The 19,088-nt window shown below is 33.9% G+C and overlaps 2 protein-coding genes across 3 annotated transcripts; one reads left to right on the top strand and one right to left on the bottom strand.

Moving 5' to 3' along the window:
- Window positions 1-3,995: 3,995 nt before the first annotated feature.
- LOC145559338 (cytochrome P450 86B1-like) lies at window positions 3,996-6,816 on the top strand. The gene is made up of 2 exons (XM_081620760.1): window positions 3,996-5,380; window positions 6,132-6,816. Exons 1-2 carry the CDS (start codon window positions 4,037-4,039, stop codon window positions 6,534-6,536), a joined length of 1,749 nt encoding a protein of 582 aa, XP_081476886.1. The 5' UTR covers window positions 3,996-4,036; the 3' UTR covers window positions 6,537-6,816.
- A 2,228-nt stretch (window positions 6,817-9,044) lies between these two features.
- On the bottom strand, window positions 9,045-13,522 carry LOC145559339 (uncharacterized). Of its 2 annotated transcripts, XM_081620761.1 has the most exons (7): window positions 13,245-13,522; window positions 12,076-12,106; window positions 11,898-11,916; window positions 11,192-11,289; window positions 10,465-10,563; window positions 9,671-9,843; window positions 9,045-9,359 (listed from the first exon to the last, which is right to left on the bottom strand). In XM_081620761.1, exons 1-7 carry the CDS (start codon window positions 13,410-13,412, stop codon window positions 9,273-9,275), a joined length of 675 nt encoding a protein of 224 aa, XP_081476887.1. In that variant the 5' UTR covers window positions 13,413-13,522; the 3' UTR covers window positions 9,045-9,272. The 2 variants fall into 2 exon arrangements, with proteins under 2 accessions (XP_081476887.1, XP_081476888.1); XM_081620762.1 differs by lacking the exons at window positions 11,898-11,916; window positions 12,076-12,106 and having other exon boundaries at window positions 13,245-13,485.
- Between the last annotated feature and the right edge of the window lie 5,566 nt (window positions 13,523-19,088).

Below are 19,088 nucleotides of genomic sequence, written 5' to 3' on the forward strand. Positions count from 1 at the left end.
CTTATAACCGCTGACCGTCACTTCTCCTACCCTCGAAACCCTAGCCGCAGGGTTTCGAGGGTAGGGGAAGTGACGGCCGACGGTTATAAGGGGACGAGAATGGTTTTTCGTGGGCAAGATAAGTTTTTCCGACGAGGAGAGAATTCTTCATAGGGAGGTGCGACGGGTTCCAATATGGATTTGGGAAAGTCCGGCACCTTCCGATGAGGACTGGGCTATCTCCGGCGAGATCCGATGAGGACTAGGCGAACTTCGGCGAGGTGGCTGTGCGGTGGGGGTAAGTGGGTAAGCTAGTGGCTGGTGTGTGTAGTGGTGGCCTAGGAAATGGAATGGAAAAGTCTAGGAGGGGGTGGGGTATCAAGATAGAATGATTTTGGGTAAATTCAAAAATAAAAAGGGTAAAGGGAATGAAAAAAATGGTAAACAAACAACAATAAAGGGAATGAGGCATGTTCATTCCCTTTCCCTTTGATTATTAACCCCAACCAAACGGCCCCTAAGTTTTAGGGATGAATAATGTTCATATAATTAAGTTAATTACGGGGTATTTTCTAATCAAACTACAAATTTTCAATATTGTTACTATCAATACAATTTTATATGTTATTTTATATTTAATTAAAAGCTTTCAGTAATGCCGTATGAAATTCAACATTAGTCTAAATTTCAAGAACGGAAATGAGCATAATGATTTGTATATTGAATCAAAAGTAATATATATTCTTAAGAGTCGACAAATTACTTTCCTAAACGATTAAAATTAGGGCTAATGTAGATTACTTTCCTAAACGACTAACGTTAGGGATCTTATATTTTCACTTGGGGTTTAATTTCCTTTTACTTATTTACAGTCTCATTCTAGCTAAGGTGGTTCTATATCTATCGTTGCCTCTTCTTCTATCCATATACTGCATATTGATGTTCATGTATGCTACCCAAAATTCGACATGCTCGAGTTTATAGCTATTTGTTATTGACACATTTGTACACATGTGTTATGGATACAAGGGTGTTACGTACTATATTCTCCCAATCACTGATCCATTTTTATAGTAATAATTGCATGTATTGTTGTTTGTGGAGGTAGGTTTTCTCTCTACTTCCTGTGATCATTTGTAGAATTAGATTTTCTAGTTTTCTAATGAATAAATGTAAATGAATGGCATTAATTAATTTTAATATAAGAGAATTTAAATTACAGATATATAATGGTGGATTTTTAATGTTATCAAATCTAATACCCGTAATAGCACTTCGCAGGACATGTCAATTCTACAAAGTAGTTTGTATTAATTAGTTACCAATTTTCATGCTATTAGCATACTTTACGAAAAACAACGAACTTGGTGAGCATGGGCGAAAAAGGTTTTTTTTTTTTTTTTTTTTTCCTTCAATTAACATATACCCTTATATCGAACTAAATTACACATTGAGTTGTATTTTGGTATTAATTAGTTACCAATTCCATGCTATCAACAAGACAACATACTTCACAAAAAATAAAGAGCTTGGTGAGCTTGGGAGAAAAAGTTTTTTTTTTCCCTTTAATTAACATATACCCTTATATCAAACTAAATTACACATTGAGTTGTATTTTGTATTAACTAGGTTAGGTCCCGTGCCATGCACGGTTATTTTTAATAATTGTTTCATATTAACACTACAATTAATTACAAAATAAAAAATTATTAAAATATTATGCTTAATTTATGAAAGAGTCTGTTAGCTAGTATATTTTCTTTAAAACTACTTTTGCCTACACATACCTCTATGTGCACCCGGGTGTATTTAAAAGGTGATAATTATTACACATTGAGTTGTAGTTTGTATTAACTAGTTACCAATTTCCATGCTATCAACATACTTCACAAAAAACAAAGAACTTGGTGAGCATGGGCGAAAAAGGTTTCATTTTTCTTTTTTAATTAACATATACCCTTACAGAGTATATCGAACTAAATTACACATTGAGTTGTAGTTTGTATTAATTAGTTACCAATTTCCATGCTATCAACATACTTCACGAAAAACAAAGAACTTGGTGAGCATGGGCGAAAAAGGTTTTTTTTTTTTTTTTTTTTTTTTTTTCTCCTTGTTTAATTAACATATACCCTTATATCAAACTAAATTACACATGGAGTTGTAGTTTGTATTAATTAGTTACCGATTTCCATGCTATCAACATACTTCACGAAAAACAAAGGACTTGATGAGCATGGGCGAAATTTTTTTTTTTTTTTTTTTTTTTTTTTTTTTTTTTTTCTTTCCTTATTTAACATATGACCTTATATCGAACTAAATTATTTCATTGAGCTAATAAACCAATTCAACTCTTACACACATACAATAAGCTCTTGGGATCTATCTTTAGCTTTAAAAGAAGTCGATCAGTCGCTTGAAACATGCTCTTGTTGCATTAGACTATACCTTATTATCTTTAATTGTGTTGTTTAGGAGGGAGTAATTAATATCTTTAAGTGTGTATAGTTAAAAGTTAATAAGTTATAACAAGCTATTACAACATCTAAAATTTGCATATTAAAATAAAATTTGATCAAAGTTTGTCTCTTTTCAAATTGAATATTTACATGGAACAAAAAACAATTAAAAAGATAAGAGCTTTAAGTTACAAATATAAAATCAAGTAAGCACCAACTCATATTATAGTACTACAAAAGTATGGTAAAAGGTTTGATAAAACTATAATTAATCAAGGTAGTTGTTGTTGTATATCTATTATTTAGTGGCACTTTTCATATATCCTGCGTTCATTTCTTCATTTAATTTGCAGGATCAACTTTATTCTTCATCTTATCAAATTACTTCGTATTTATTAATCTTTTTTAATTCTTGTTATTGAACAATTTGCCTAGGCTAATCACTATTGTTGCGGGTATCGGTTTAAGCAGGGAACATGTTTAATCAGTATTTAATACTTGTACAATAAAATTAGCTATCAAGTTAAGGGGTGGTTTGAACTCAGGAACCCACTCTGATGGTAAATTAAGATAAAGATTGATATGAATATAAAGTGAACTTAAAAAAAATTGATCAGATTGAGAATTATATATACCTTTATAATGTACGGAGTATTTAATGTCTGTTCACTTCAGCTTAATTTCAATTTAGTTTAGCTCCAATCAGTTCAGTTCAGTTCAGCTCCTAATTTCCTTCTCTCATTATTCAGTTCAGTTCAGCTTCAATCAGTTCAGTTCAGTAAATGTGAACAGGCCCTTAGGCTTGGGTATTTTTATAAGTTTCAAGCAAGTGTATATAGGGGTGGATCGCAAAAGTAAGTACTTGTATATATTAACAATTAAAAATTATAAGATCGAAGAACATTCATACCCTTATTCCTTACCTTTGAAATTGTTGTTGATCTCGGCATGTTAAGACTTTGGTGGGTAACTCTTTCAATTTAGGCCCTCTACAAAGAAGGGTTGTGTATAATGGGATGTTTACACACCCTATGCTTGACAACTTTAATCATCCTTAATCACATAAAAGTCACTTCATAAACGATCGACTCCTTAATATGACATGACATGGTAATAATGTATGATTATTGATTAAGTCTGTTCTAAGCAATTCATCATCGCGCACAAGACCTATCGAGTAACTAATCCTATATTAATAATCCTATCTTATAGATTCTATACTTGTACACTACGGAAAGAGCAAGAAAATTCCGGGAATACAAAATCAGCACTTAACTGTTACACTTAGGTTAACCGTTACACCCACTTCTCATCCTCCATAATTTTTCTTTCCAATACTTATATTTGACACTTCAAAATCAATACATTTAAACCTTTGATTTACTTGATTATTTTCCCTCTTGAAAGATAAGAATTTTAAGACTCAAAAACTCTGAATAAAAAGTTCTTGTTTCAAGAAAACAGACCCACAGCTTTTACTATTTCTGGTAACCTCTTTTCTCTCATTTCCTCTGCTTCTCATTTCAGCTCACCAAATCAAAACCACTATATAAACATAAGCACGCCAACAAATACATGCACACCTTCTCATATAACTCATGCTATTCTTACTTTCATACAACTATTACATACATACTTCTTCTCATTCTAACTTCATGATTAAGCAGCACTTCAACAACATGACTTCTTCCCCTTACTCGTTTTTTCCTTTCGCCTCTGACATCATGATCGGAAGAGGAGGAGAAGGAGGAGGGGGAGCCATTTCACGGCGAGTCTTTTCATTACATGATGTTCAAATACTAGAGATCTTCCTTGCTATCGCGGTCTTTATAGTGATACATTCTTTAAGGCAAAGGAAGTATCATGGTATGCCAGTATGGCCATTTGTAGGTATGTTGCCTTCCTTGATTTTCGGACTTAGGCAAAACTTGTATGAGTGGCTTACTGAGATTACTAATCGTCAGAACGGGACGTTCCACTTCAAGGGACCCTGGTTCAGTAACCTCCAGTGTGTGGTGACATCGGATCCTAGAAACTTGGAGCACCTTCTGAAGGCAAAGTTCTCTAACTTTCCTAAGGGAGGGTATTTTCGAAACACTCTGAAGGACCTTCTTGGGGATGGGATCTTTAACGCGGATAATGAGACTTGGTCCAAGCAAAGGAAGACGGCGAGCATTGAGTTTCACTCAGCAAGGTTTCGACAACTGACTGCTGAGTCCTTGTTCGAGTTAGTCCATAAGAGGCTAATACCTGTCCTAGAGGAGTCACAGAAAAATTCTCTGCCTATTGACTTACAAGATGTTCTCTTAAGAATGACATTTGATAATGTCTGCATGATAGCTTTCGGGGTTGATCCTGGATGTTTAAGCCTAGGACTCCCTGAAATACCATTTGCTCGTGCATTCGAGAAAGCTACTGAAGCCACAGTTCTTCGATTTGTCACTCCAACCTGTGTATGGCAAACAATGAGGTACCTTAACCTTGGACCAGAGAAAGAGCTGAAAGAATCAATCACAGGAGTAAACAAATTTGCTGATGAAGTTATCAGAACGCGAAAGAAGGAGCTTTCCTTGCAAGATGACAACAGCAAGGAGAGATCTGATTTACTGACTGTGTTTATGAGGTTAAAGGATGAAAAGGGTCAGCCATTTTCTGACAAGTTTTTAAGAGATATTTGTGTAAACTTCATCCTTGCAGGAAGAGATACCTCATCTGTGGCACTCAGCTGGTTTTTCTGGCTTATCGACCAGCACCCAGAGATCGAGAAGAACATTCTAGCTGAGATAGGCAGAATCATACGCGAAAGGGAAGTCACTGACAATGCCGGAACTAGAGGTCCAGTCAGTTTCCGTCCAGAGGAGATTAAGAAGATGGATTATCTACACGCCGCTATCTCAGATGCCCTGAGGTTGTACCCTTCAGTGCCAGTTGATCATAAGGAGGTAAAATACTCTGTTTCCTTTCTTTCTTTCTTTTTAAACAATTGTTTACACCATTTTTTTATGTTCATGAAAAAAGTTCCAGAATAAGGCATCTTAAACTGTCAATTTAGCACTCAATCAATGAATCAAGTGCCAGAAAACCAAAGATAATTTGATGTCTTATCAGCCTTAATACCCCCTAAGCATGCACTTATGCGCGAAATTCATTAGACAAACCTTCAGCATGGAGCCCGGCCATCTACTAGTTTCTAAGTGTCAAGCCGTTCATATCTAGAGCTTGACTTAGCAAAACTGACCCAACCCGAAATAGACAGACCTTAATCCACAATTAGGTAAATCGGTTATGACTTGAACCGACTAGGATATTTGTATGATTACAATTGATTGATTCATTTTATCATAAATTCATAATACACTAGTAATTGTCAATAGACCAAAATCTGACTTGACTCATACATGACAATCAAATTGAAACCGAAGCAAATGAGTCATCAACTGTATATATCATCTAGAACTTCACAACCCCACCAACAACCTATGCTGTAACAATATACCATAAACTTGGCTTCAGATAATACCACTAGATCAAACGTCAAATCATCAAATTGTCAAAGGAAAAAAAAAAAAAAAACATCATTGATTTCTGACAGAATGATAAGAAGAATTAATAAGGAAGATAAGAGAAGGACAGCTCCTACGTTGGTTCTCTACAAACATTAACTAAAATTCTACATACTTGATGAATGTACAGGTTGTTGAAGACGACGTCTTCCCAGATGGGACAGTGCTAAAGAAAGGAACCAAGGTAATATACGCTATCTACTCGATGGGAAGAATGGAGGCTATCTGGGGTAAGGACTGCAGGGAGTACAAGCCGGAGAGGTGGCTTAGAGATGGACGGTTCATGAGTGAGTCTGCATACAAGTTTACAGCTTTTAATGGTGGACCTAGACTATGTTTAGGCAAGGACTTTGCTTATTACCAAATGAAGTTTGCTGCAGCCTCAATTCTATACCGATATCACGTAAAGGTGGTGGAAAATCACCCTGTTGAACCAAAGCTCGCGCTGACTATGTACATGAAACATGGACTACAAGTAAATCTCATCAGGCGCGATGAAGCTAAGCTGCATAAGTTCCTCAGGGTTAGATACTAGAAGTGTTAAGTTTGACAGGGTTGTGTGTAATGTTTTCTGTTTTAGCTATTTTTTTGTGATTGGATTTGTAAAAGAATACAATATGATTTAGAGTAATTTGAGAAGACATACAGAAGTAACAGAACATACATTCTTAGGGTGAAAGATTGTCTTCAACAGTGTGCATTTAGGTATGTCAATAATCATAGGTTTTGATATTAAAATTTTGAATGAAGCATTCAGAATAATATGTTTATGGTTTTCCTCTTCTATACAAAATAATATAATGTGTTTCCCTTTATCACAGTGTCATTTTCAAAGAATTTAGCTAAAGTACAATTTTACATCATCACATTACCAATGTTTTCATTCTTTGAAATTCTTATACTCCGTAACTCTATCTTTAATTATACACCTACTAAATTTAGAAAGTGACATATTATTTTAGGACGTACTAAAACAGAAATATGACCAGATCGTAAGGAGTACTACCTTTACTCTCGATCTTATCATCATTTATATACCTTAATTGTTACATTTTCTTTCTATCCGTTGTGAAAGATCAAAGAGTAAAGGAAGAGTGCATATAGTTTAGAAAAGGTAACCTCTATCAATGGCCTATGGATGCTCCAAGTATCATAGCAACCAGGTTAACTGCATCGTTGTCTCGGCGTCTCACCCATGTTAATTTTAGATAGGTAAAGTCAGCTAATTTATAGGACAGCCATCCATGTACCATGGCATAAAATTTAAGAATATGAAGAAGTTCTATTTCTGGTCATTAGTCCTCCTTAACTACTTAAGGGTCTACTGAGGCTCTATTTTGTAGGACATAAGTAGTCGTTACACCAATTGTGAGGTTTCGTGATTGTCGTAATTTGCAGTCTAGGTACTACCTCTGCTCCGTATTAGTTTGCATACATGTCAATAAGTCATTAGTACAAAATATGAGTACGATAGTACATAGAAAGAGATCACACATTTTTTTATACTCCCTCCGCCCACAATCATGTGCAACAAAGGAATTTTCCATATTTTATATCTCACAAATATGGGCGGAGGAAGTATCAAATGTGTACTTTAGGGGAAAGGGAAAAGATAAAAGCAAAAAGTTTATTTGAAAAGGCAAGTGTGCAATTTACGAGTTACGACAATCAATAAGGGCAAGAGTCATTGATAAGGGATGGAGTGAAAGAGGAGATAGTTAGTTGTTAAAAGTAAAAAGAAATTAAACTTCAGTGAAACTTGTTGATAAATTAGTTAAACAATTTCAACCTCCAAACGCTATCTATAAACACTTCTAAACCAAACAATTATTAGTAAAGTTTTGACTCATCGGCCAAATAACATAACCCAATTGATAGAGTATAAAATATATTCCTGAGCCTCAACCATCAACCAGGAATATGTTTTATACTCCATCACTAAGTTTATTGAGTACTAACAAAGCAACAAAATCAATAACTAATGCATCTTGATAGGCCGTAAAATTCAAGTGATTACGTTGGAGTTAAGTCGAATAGCTTCTCCTATGCTAGCTATTGGCTTCCTAACACAGCTAAATCTATGCTCACAAGTATGCTATTCATTGCAGTTGTTTAACTGCAGTGGATAGCACAGGATTAATTACTGCCACAAAGGGGAGGACCATCTCCAAACAATTGGAAAAAAAACTGAGTCATAAACATTTAAGATTTAACCAATGAGAGATGGGTGCCGCCCTGACGAATGACTAGGTTCAGGAAAGTCAGATTAGATATAACCCATACCCTTGAAATGATGGTAAAGTCAATTTCTCAGGCCATTTGGTCTGTAAAATTAATCTCATATACATGAACATGGCTACATCTACTGCACCCACCCCCAAATAAGGAATCTGGATCATGAAAAGGTATTAGCTTAGTTACATAGTACGTACATTAATTGCCCACATGTTATTTATGAATGAGCTTGGTACCAACTCATATAAATTATACTCCCGCCATCCCTGTTTACTTGCCCATAGCCATTTACGCATGATTCTATGCAGGTGAAGAAGTAAGGAGAAAAAATATGGGTGGGTAAACGTGGAGCCCAACTCGAAAGAATATTGTGTAGGGAAGAAAAAATTTAAAAAGAAATCGGACAAATGAATTGGACACCTTAGTAATTAAAATGAGGCAAGTAATAAAGGATCGAAAGAGTAAGTTGTTTATGGGTATTAGCTTTACCCATAAAAGCGTAAGTTGGTTATGAGTAGTAAGGTTCAGATGCCCTGAATCCAAGCCAGGCCCATCGTGAAACTATGAGAGAATATGACAATTTCTAAATACACTCAAATCAGTAAATGACCCCTTCAAGGCTTCTAGACTTCTAGTCAGGAGCATGTATATGACCCTGTTTTAGTCTCACGGCGATTCGTTTACTAGATTCAAGATTATAAGTCATACTCATAACCATGGCCCCTTTTCCCATATTGGAAGGAATGACAATCTGGTTCAAAACTTGAATGATTTATTAATTTCCTCCTTACTTTTCTATGAGATGTGATAAAACCAAGAAAATAAAAGCCTAAATCAGAAAACCAGGCTGTGTCACCTGCTCAATAAACAGAAGAATAAGCATGAAGTTGAAGGTAGTTTACTTGATGCATCTATTTCAACACAATCACACATTCACGCTTCATTATAACAGCATGCTAATAAACACGAAAATTATACATCATGAATTCATGATATTCTGTTACAACTTACAAGTCCCAATATTGGTACCGTCTATTCAAGCCCTCCCATTCCATTCTAGGTAGAACTCTTCTAGGTATTCTTCCATAAACTTGTGCCTTTTCTCTGCCCTCGTCCGCCCAGCCTAAACCATATACATGTAGGAAAAATTTATATTGATAAAAATAAATCTTCAAATTGACATTAAAGAAACTACTAAGACAAACAAGTGGAATGATAATGCAGGCACAGTACAAAGATCAGACACATTTGGTAAGTAACAGCGCTAATGGCTGTATTCTCAATTTAGAATTAAAAACACGGAAAAGGAAAGGATCATTCATAAACTGAATGAATGAACAAATAGACGACAATGAATAAAATCCAAATTTATAGTAGGAAAAGATGCAGTCTGAAGTTTTGAAGCCACATTTAGTAAGCTAATCTCATTCGTACCTGTGTTTTCATCAAATCCTTCAGTTTCAAAAGCTTCTCATGGAAATGATTCACAGTAGTCTGCTGATTTTTGTTCATGTACTCTTCTTTTGATATTGAAGAGCGTGGCTTAATGGCAGGATCATGAAGCACCCTGTTCCTACTTCCCCCAAAGGTGAAGCAACGAGCAATACCTGAAAGTAAAGGGGAAAAAATTAAGGTTTGTCCACATTCTTAATGCAAGCCTAATCATCATAACCATATTAAGATCAAGTTGAAGGTATTGGGCAAGTGTTACATGATCATCTGATCACTGTTCCAAAAGACAAAACCTTGTTCAATTAAGAAATCAGTAATAATCTTCATTGATTTGACAGCCTTTTCTGAATGGCCCTTATTCCTTTTTTCCTTATTCTTGAGAGAACGGATAGTTGAGTTAGGGAAGGAAGGGCGGTTATTGATAGAGTATGATTTTATCTTGGAGCGAAAGATGACGTGTTCTACAAATCATCATAATGAACAGTACTATGTAAATAAGCATGTTTTCTTCAGCCATTTGCATAGGTTTTAATAACCATTTTGCGATCAAGCAAACTGAATTCAGAGTGTCAAACAGAAAATGAGTAGTAGAGTTGGAAAAATTGGCAACACTTCTGGGTGTTATATACTTCAGGCAACCAAATAAACCATCCAATCAATATGAAGCTAACTAAGTTGCATTCAAGCTTCCCCTACTAAAGGTTTACATCAGGAGCTTCTTACACATATGAAATTGTTTAAGGTACTGATGTTAGAACAATGAATTAAGAAAGTACCAATAGCCCCAATAGCATCTAGACGATCTGCATCTTGTACCACCCCGAATTCCAGAGAGCATTCCTGATCTGAAATTCCTGCAAGCTCCTCTTTGAAACCTGCAAAGATCAACAATTTACCATAATACAAATCTGAATAATGGTCCAGTTACTTAAATAATCCACCATCTGCCTTATATTATCTATGCAAGCGCTAATAAGAAATCCTTGTTTTTTCAAGAGGAAAGAAGGAATGAGAAAAGTCACTGGCGGAATCGAATTGAGTATAATTGTCTACTGGCATGGATTATGGGGTCAAAAACAATGATTGAGTGGAAAATCAAGGGGATTATAAATTAAAAGCAAATACATCAAGTTATATGGTTAAAAACGACAATGAAGGAATAGAACCTGTCAATGAGGGAAAACCCAGTCTACATTCTCAAGTCTCAACAATAAACAACGAGAGCATGGATTATTTATTAAGAGTTACAATCTCTAAATCCTCAAAGTCTCAAGAGCACTTTTAAGTGAAAGAGGAGAAGATCAGCTCAGAGTGAAGTATACAGCATCCCTAAGGTACTATGGGTATGTATGCAACAACCATATTCATAAGGTGAGCTTCAGTAATAATATACTATCTAAGATAATAATGCTGGTGTAGGTATGTCAAAGTGCAAAATTTCTCTTAATAGAGCCTAAGTGCAACATTTTCTACAAGTAGATGCTGGACAGCAGGAGAACAAACCCATTCTTTTTATAATATCCACTATCTTCATCTTCTTGTTCTCCTCTATGCCTTCCTTCTCAAGAAATTGCTCAACTAGATTTTCCTCGGCAGGATCTCTGCATTCCAAAGGCCAACATATGACCAAGGGGGAAAAAATCATACAGAGAAAATTGTCAGGGGCACAGAAGAGGACATTTCTACTATAAAAAAGAAAGCAGTAGAAGTCTGTGTCTTAGAGTATAAGATACAAGTTTCTTAGCAGTGCATTGATAATTGACGAAGCTTGACTGCTAAACCTCCTCTCCAAGGAATAACCAAGGGCCATGGTATTAAGTCCACAAAACCAGGGGGTAAATTCATGTAAAAATGCGTATAGTATTAACATATATAGAGCCATAGAGAGGAGTGTGACAAAGGAAAGTCCTACTGGAAAGCAGAGGCATGCCTAAACCTGATATTCAACCATTCTAGCGGATTTCATTTTAAGCTCCAAAGGTATCCATAGCTCATTAGCAAATACTAATGGTTGCAAAACAGAAGAACGTAGCCATACTTTTGTCAAGCTTGATTGAAACAGAAGTTAGGCTTGCACATATAGGTTTTATTAGATAAAGCTCAATCAATGTATAGACTTTAGTACGCTAGACTTGATAGTCAAATAAACAAACTTTTGAAACAAAACTCGAAAACAATCAGGCTAAGAATTAAAGACTGAATAACTGACCTAGCGTACTTGTAGTCCCCTGCAAATCGGTCAGCCAAAGAAATAAACAATCAGTATTGGTAAAAACCATATTACCACATCAACTTTGGTAATATTCATACGTTATGTGCTCTGATTCTTTCAATTCAAACTTTTTACTTAAAAACTTTACTTCCAAGATGCAAGAAACTAGGATTACCTATATCATGTAACAGTGCAGCAAGTTCCACCTAAAAGCATAGAGGAAAAAAAAGTCGCTGAGTATGACATACTTCACAAATGCTAAGATATACTAATACTATCTGCTAGCCTTTATTCTACACATCACATAGTCCTTTATCTCTTTCAAGTACCAATTTAAGCATGCTATTGCAATTTACTATGGTAAAAGTCTCCAACAGATTACAAAGTGTTTATTTTTAATAAAGGTAACATTGTAACAATAAATACACATTTTTAGACACTTGCATACAGCAATCATTATGTGCAAGCAACTGTTATATTAGTAAAGGGAAATCCACCTTACGCGCTTTGAGGTGATACTTATTCAGTATTAATTTGTATCCTTCGATTAACACACAACTCATTGGAACCAAGCCACAAACCCAAGTCAATATTTGCACACTAATATAAGTCATAACTAGGGAGTGTTTAGTTGACTTACAAAACAACCAAATGTTCAAAGAACAAAAAAAGAAGGCTATTCTCTCATTGCTGGCATGATTGATTTTAATCAATCGTATTCCTCGATGGAAAAGGCAACAATATGACTATTCTTACCCTAAAAAGGTCTTATAATGATACTCTATAAGTTTAAACTAACAATACCACCAATGAAGAAAGCACTTTTAAAGTAAACCGCTCAAAGTTGGGATTATTCTAAACTACTCGAAAGTTAGGACCATTTTAAGTTATCGAAAGTTGAGACCTTTTTAAAGTGAACCGACAATAACAGGGAATAACATTGTCAACACATAAGCTAAATTATGAGCCTTTACGAGGTAATATTCTATATTAACCCAGAAAAATTGAACCAAATGGCACAATAAACTCAACTACTCATTAAATGTAGGTCACACAACTTCACACTATGTACAACAACATGTCAACATTGCATTTTCATAATAAATCGATAACTATGATATCAAAAGGTCACATATTTACACTTGATTAGCAACTTATTGTTAAATTAACAAGAAGATAAATTCGGAATTTCCCTAAATAATTAAGAGAAAATAGGTCTAATCACATTCAAATTACTACTTAAAATTGACTAGTCATAAAACCCTCAAATTGTTCAATTGAAAAAATTTAATCAAACAAAAATGAAATTGCAAAAAAGAAAGAGAAAAAGATGGCTTTTTTTACAACAAACATGGAATCTGGTGAAGCTGAGAGGCCTTCTTGAGCAGCAAGAGAAAGAGACAAGTCGCGAACTCGAAAGACGTGAGCAGCATCATGGGAAGCATCGTTGGCACTCATGTGTTCCTCAACCAACTTCTCTGCTCGTCTCACTGTCTCTCTCCTCTCCTCCATTTCAATGGTGGTCGGAGTTTTTGTCGATCGAAGAGGAACTAACTATGTGATGTTTTTTTGGCGCGTTGTTTGTTTCTTTGGCACCCTACTTTTTCCAGAGGTAGTCCCGATTAATCTTCGAGATAAACAATAGTCGATATCAAGTGCATTTCGATAAATAAATCAATGGAATATTACAATCATGTTGATATTTTCGTAAATAATTAACATTTGTGCCTTTGCGGGACTTGCATTTGATAAAAGTTATTAACTTATTTACAATAATGTCACCAGATCAACATTTTTTAGTTTAAGTTAGCGTCGCTGGTAACATTAAGTAATAAGTACCACGAATCCACAACTCTATTTAAAGGGAAGTTATACTCTATTTACATATAAGAACTAGTTAGTGACCCGGCCCGGGCTTGTTTATCTTCTTCATATTCAATTACGTACGTGACAAATAATTACATGCATGATATCCTTTTTTAAAAAATGTAGTATTGTTTTCAAATTGGATGCACAAATGAATCATCAAACCAATATTCAACCACCGAGCATAAGTAGTGAATAATACAAAATTTTACACGCACTAACTTTGAGAGCTTTGAGTGAACTATAAAGAAAATCAAACAATGGAATCACATATTAAAATATAGCAATTCTTACAAAATACACAATCATCGAACCAAAATGCTACTTATTGCTTAAAACATATATAGCCCATAATTAATTCGGGGTGATTTATTAAAAGTGTAAAAATATGAGTTAAGTATGCAAAATATATACATTGCATTCCAAGGTAAGTAGAGTAAACAAATACTTAAGTAGCTCAATACTGGCCTAGTAAAATGTTTCTCCAAGAGGTTTAGACCGTTTAGTATATCATTTCCTTAGATAGTTAATTTATAGGGATAAATATATTGAATACATATCGGTTACATATTTTACAAATTAAATGGATCAAAGCAATTTAAAAACATTTTAATTATTCATCTTCTCAATTGTGACCAAACTAAATACTAATAATGGCTAGTCTATTGGTTTGCAAGTAACACCTTCTCTTTCTTTAAATTTAGAATCAATATTTGATTGATCATTATTATATGGTGTAAATCAAGCACATTATTTAGATACAATAATACAATTGCAAAAGTGACGTGGCAAAAAATTTAAAGTGATGTGGCGAAATGGCAAAAAAGAATTGACAAATGGCAAAATGACACTCCTTGTCTTGGAGTTTTAATAATAACTAGCTTTTTGGCCCGTTCAATGCACGGGTTGTTACTTGGGTTAATTATTTTCATATGTCGGAAGATTGTTTCATTTCTAAACTTAAAATAAATTTTAAAAAAAAAGTGAGAGAGGGTAGAACCGTGAAAGAAGATGAATGAATTTAGTTAGATATATACACGTGAAGATTGTGGGATATAAAATGACATATTATTTTAAATTATATTTAAAGTCTTAGAGATGGAAAGACAATTTTTATTATAATTTATATGTTTATGTAATGTGTATTAATTAAAACATTATTTTATTATGGTGGAAATAAAACACTTCATTTTCTTAGTTGAATTTGCAAGTTGTATAATGCATAAAGACTTGAACATAAATAGATGAGTGACTTGTGAATTGTAATGCCATGTGTCATATGAAAAATTTGTGATTTGTGTTTTTAAATACTAAGTATAGATATAGATATAGATTACACATGACTATCTATTCTTATATATAGTAGAAAAATAAATGAGTAGGCATAATGGAATTACTAGGTTTTCGATGTGCTCTAGTCACATTATTCTCGTTCTTCTCTACTCAATACTCAGTAGAATACTTGCCATCATAATCAAGAGTACACACCTTACTATGCATACATATATGCACAAATATCAAGTCCACTCACATTCTATAGTTAGAAGTAGAGGTGGTTATTGGGTTGGGTAGGGTAGCCCAATAATAATAGGGTTAGGGCCAAGCTTAAAGGGCTTTTAATGGACAGAGCCCTTATTGGACAGGGTTAATATAGGGCCAAAATGTTTTTCAATTTAATTAATAAAGAAAATAGATAATGTAAAAATAATTACATTGTAACACCTCAATAATTCTCCCTTTTCCAAACCACTTACTTTAAATAAAAATAGAGGAGAACCATCGGCATGTTACCGCCACGTGTTAAAACGTTAAGGCTTTATCAAAGTATTGCAGCGGAAATCCAACTTAAATATTAAAATAATATAATTTAGAAACCCAATAAGTCAAAGCTTACAAATTGGAACCGTAAAGGCCCTTATTTAAAACCAAACCAATAATCAAAGTCCCAAAACATAATTAAAGTAGTAAAACATAAATAAGTTCAACACAAAGAACGAATACTCTCAATCACACCAATCCCTTGACAATGCGTATGTCAAATCCTCGAACTTCACATCATCAAGCTAACCTGTGCAATACTACTCCCCAATAATACAAGTGTAATAATTGGATCATCACAGGGTCATTGAAAGGCGAAGGCCATGACCAAAAGAAAACACACAAAAGTACGCAATCAGCTACATACAAGCTACAACGTACCAAGCCTAGCATGCTCAACTAATTAAAGTAATAAACATACAACACGAATTCATTAATCAAGACTCCACACTTAAACAATTCAATCGACTCAACATACTTGCTAATCAATTCTAAACACTCGACTCTTTATATTTAATTTAATTAACTTAGTTTGGAGTAAGCAATAGACGAGGTTGTCCAATCCACCAAATCATTTTGGTCCCAAATGACCATTTAAAATAAAAGTTTAGCGCGATGCAAGAATGGGCGCGACTCCATTCTCACAAAGTTAGTATAGGATCCCATCTAACTTTCATTATAAAATAAAAATGTAAATACCAAAAGAGAAGAGGACATGTTGATCAAACAAGCCTCGGAAAGCCACAGGCTACCACCGTGTACCCCAACCCATAATTGTCAAAACTCTAGAAGTGCACGCTTTCTAGAGTTTTATTGCTCATCCATGTTTCACTTTACGTGATTACAATTTTAATTAATAGCCGACTCAATCAAATAGACCATACATAAAAATCATACATCAATTTACTTTTAATCTTATTTAGGACAATGGTGATCACATCACAAATTGACCTTTAATTCCATTAAACTTCCAAATTATCAAAATTGTTGAACATAGTCAACCCACCTAGCCATTTCGACTTAATCCACTTTTACTCAACATACTAACAAGTCATGCTTGATTAATAAATAAAATAAATAATAACCTTGTGGAATAATTAATAAATTCATTCCACTTAAACCATTCAATTCCAATCCTTTAATAATCCAAATGTGGTTAACAAACCAATCCAATAAAATTATGCTTGTATCAACATTCCATACAAACAATTAATCCAATGTAATTCAACATGCTTGCATCCATAATTCCATACAAACATAATCAATTCACCAAATTAAAACATGTCTTATAAACATAAGCACATGGATTAATTAAATGTATAACCAAACAATTTTCATCCAAGTGTTCTCTAATCATGAAACTAAGTTCTTTTCTTTGGTACCTAAACATGATACTACTTACAACGAAGTAGACATGTACGTACCTCGTATAAACAATCCTTTGTGCCACTTTTAATCACCTAAAAGTCTCCTAAGAAATAATCACTTCCTAGAAAACAAGCAACAACAATAAATTAATACTTAACCAAATTTCCAGCAATATAAATTTGATTAAAAGTCCTTAAAACTTCATTAAAAACATGTTTTTATGCTTAATTAATCAATAGAAATACAATAGGAATAAAAGCCCCAAATTAATTGCTCATTAAACCCTAAAATCCCAATTTGAACCAATTAAAACCCTAGGTTTTATAATCACAAAATCTGAAATTTTATAACATAATTAAAATCTGAAATTATTAGTTTAAAACATCAAAAACATGATTTTGATACTAAAAATATAATCTTTATACCACAAAATCAAAACCCAAAACAATTAAATCAGTTCTAAGCAAAACTAAAAAAAAAAAAAAAAAAAAAAAAAAAAAAAAAAAGGAGGAGGGAAGGAAGGCCACGGTGGGTCGCTGGCGGTGGTGGGCGGTGACTGGCGACCGGCGGTGGTGGCGGGCAACAGGCGGCAGCAGTGAGCTATGCTCACGTGAAAAAAGAAAAGAAAAAGGGAAAAGGAAAGGAAAGAAAAAAAAATAAAGAAATAAAATAAAGAGAAGAGAGTTTACCAACCTTTTTGTGTGGGGAAAAATTTGGGGATGTATGGGGTATTTATAGGAGAGAGAGTGGTGTAGGGTAAGTAGTAAAATTGGGCCTCAAAAATTAATGGGCCAATTAAGTAAGTAAAGTGGGTTAGGTTTGTATGTTGGACATAAATTATAAAATGATGGTCCATAAAAAATCATATTGTAATAAAAATAATTTTCCACCCAAAATAATTTGAAACTTTTGAAATTAAATTTCGAAAAAATACAAATCTATATTATAAATAAAATATAATTTCATTTATAATATATTTAAAAATACGGGGGATTACATACATAGATAAATTTATATTCGTATATACTTAATAATGGCTTTGTCCAATTTTTTTTTAATTGATATTTTGTAGGCTCGTCCATTATCGACCCGTTATTGACCCGCGACCCGCATTGGTCTGACCCAATATTGACCTTATAAAATTTGACCCTCTTTGACCCGACCCGCACCGACCTTGACTCGACCCGCCCAATAACCAGGTCTAGTTAGAAGTACAGAAATAAGTAAATTAAAGAAATGAAAACAAATTATCTAATTGTAACATCCCATATATTACATAGAGAAGGTATTACGTCAGTTCGGAGTAACGCAAAATGCATATTTTGATATTCTCTAAGGCTTGATGATATCCTCATCCAGCCATGATATCATATAGCCAGTAGAGGATATCATTCGGCTAGTAGAGGATATCACCCAGCCATTGGAGGATATCATCCAGTCAATTGAGGATATCAAATTCCGCATTTCATCAGTCCATTGTGTATTACATTTCATCAAGTAAGAGCTAATAAAAGGAAAGTAATTCAAACTACAAAGCATTTTGAATGAGCTCTCGATTATGGTAACAACATGAGAGGATTCAGATCCTAATAAAACCAATTGAAAAGACTTTATTATCACTATTATTGCTTGCATGCAGGCTCAAAAGAACTAACAAGGACTTCATTTATGTAATAGTCTTTATAAATGATTTTTATTTTACCTAATTAAATATGCCTAAATAAAGTAGTTAGCCCTATCAATATTACACCAAGTACAACTCCCGTAACAATGCACATAGAGTTGTACTTGATCAATTCAGCATGAAACAACTCTTCAAGTCTTTGAAACTGTCTGTCATCGATTTTCACCAACAAGAATATCAAGTTTAGATATTTCTTGTATAGCCATGCTCTCATTGAAGTCAATTTTTGCCCTAAAAAAGTTGTGAGTTGAACCTAAAAATGCACAATAATAATGATATGTTGTGACATCTTCTCGGTTACAAAAGGAATTAAAAAATATAGGGAAATTCTCTTTAGTAACACCATATTTTTTACTTTTCTCAGTGGTGAATTACAAAAATTCTTATTATCTTTGGTAAACCTGAATTTTTATATTAAGCTAACCATGACATTAATGATAAACTGTAGTTAA

The sequence above is a fragment of the Chenopodium album genome, chromosome 9 (genome assembly GCF_948465745.1).
Source record: "Chenopodium album chromosome 9, dcCheAlbu1.1, whole genome shotgun sequence".
NCBI lineage: Eukaryota > Viridiplantae > Streptophyta > Magnoliopsida > Caryophyllales > Amaranthaceae > Chenopodium > Chenopodium album.

Bases quoted from the DNA above. Each gene is read 5' to 3' on its own strand.
- LOC145559338 (XM_081620760.1), top strand. From the start codon at position 4,037: ATGCTATTCTTACTTTCATACAACTATTACATACATACTTCTTCTCAT. The intron at 5,381-6,131 runs GTAAAATACTCT...ATGAATGTACAG, and splicing joins TGCCAGTTGATCATAAGGAG to GTTGTTGAAGACGACGTCTT.
- LOC145559339 (XM_081620761.1), bottom strand. From the start codon at position 13,412: ATGGAGGAGAGGAGAGAGACAGTGAGACGAGCAGAGAAGTTGGTTGAG. The intron at 9,844-10,464 runs GTACTTTCTTAA...CTTTACTTTCAG, and splicing joins AGATGCTATTGGGGCTATTG to GTATTGCTCGTTGCTTCACC. The intron at 9,360-9,670 runs GTACGAATGAGA...TATATGGTTTAG, and splicing joins AGGATTTGATGAAAACACAG to GCTGGGCGGACGAGGGCAGA.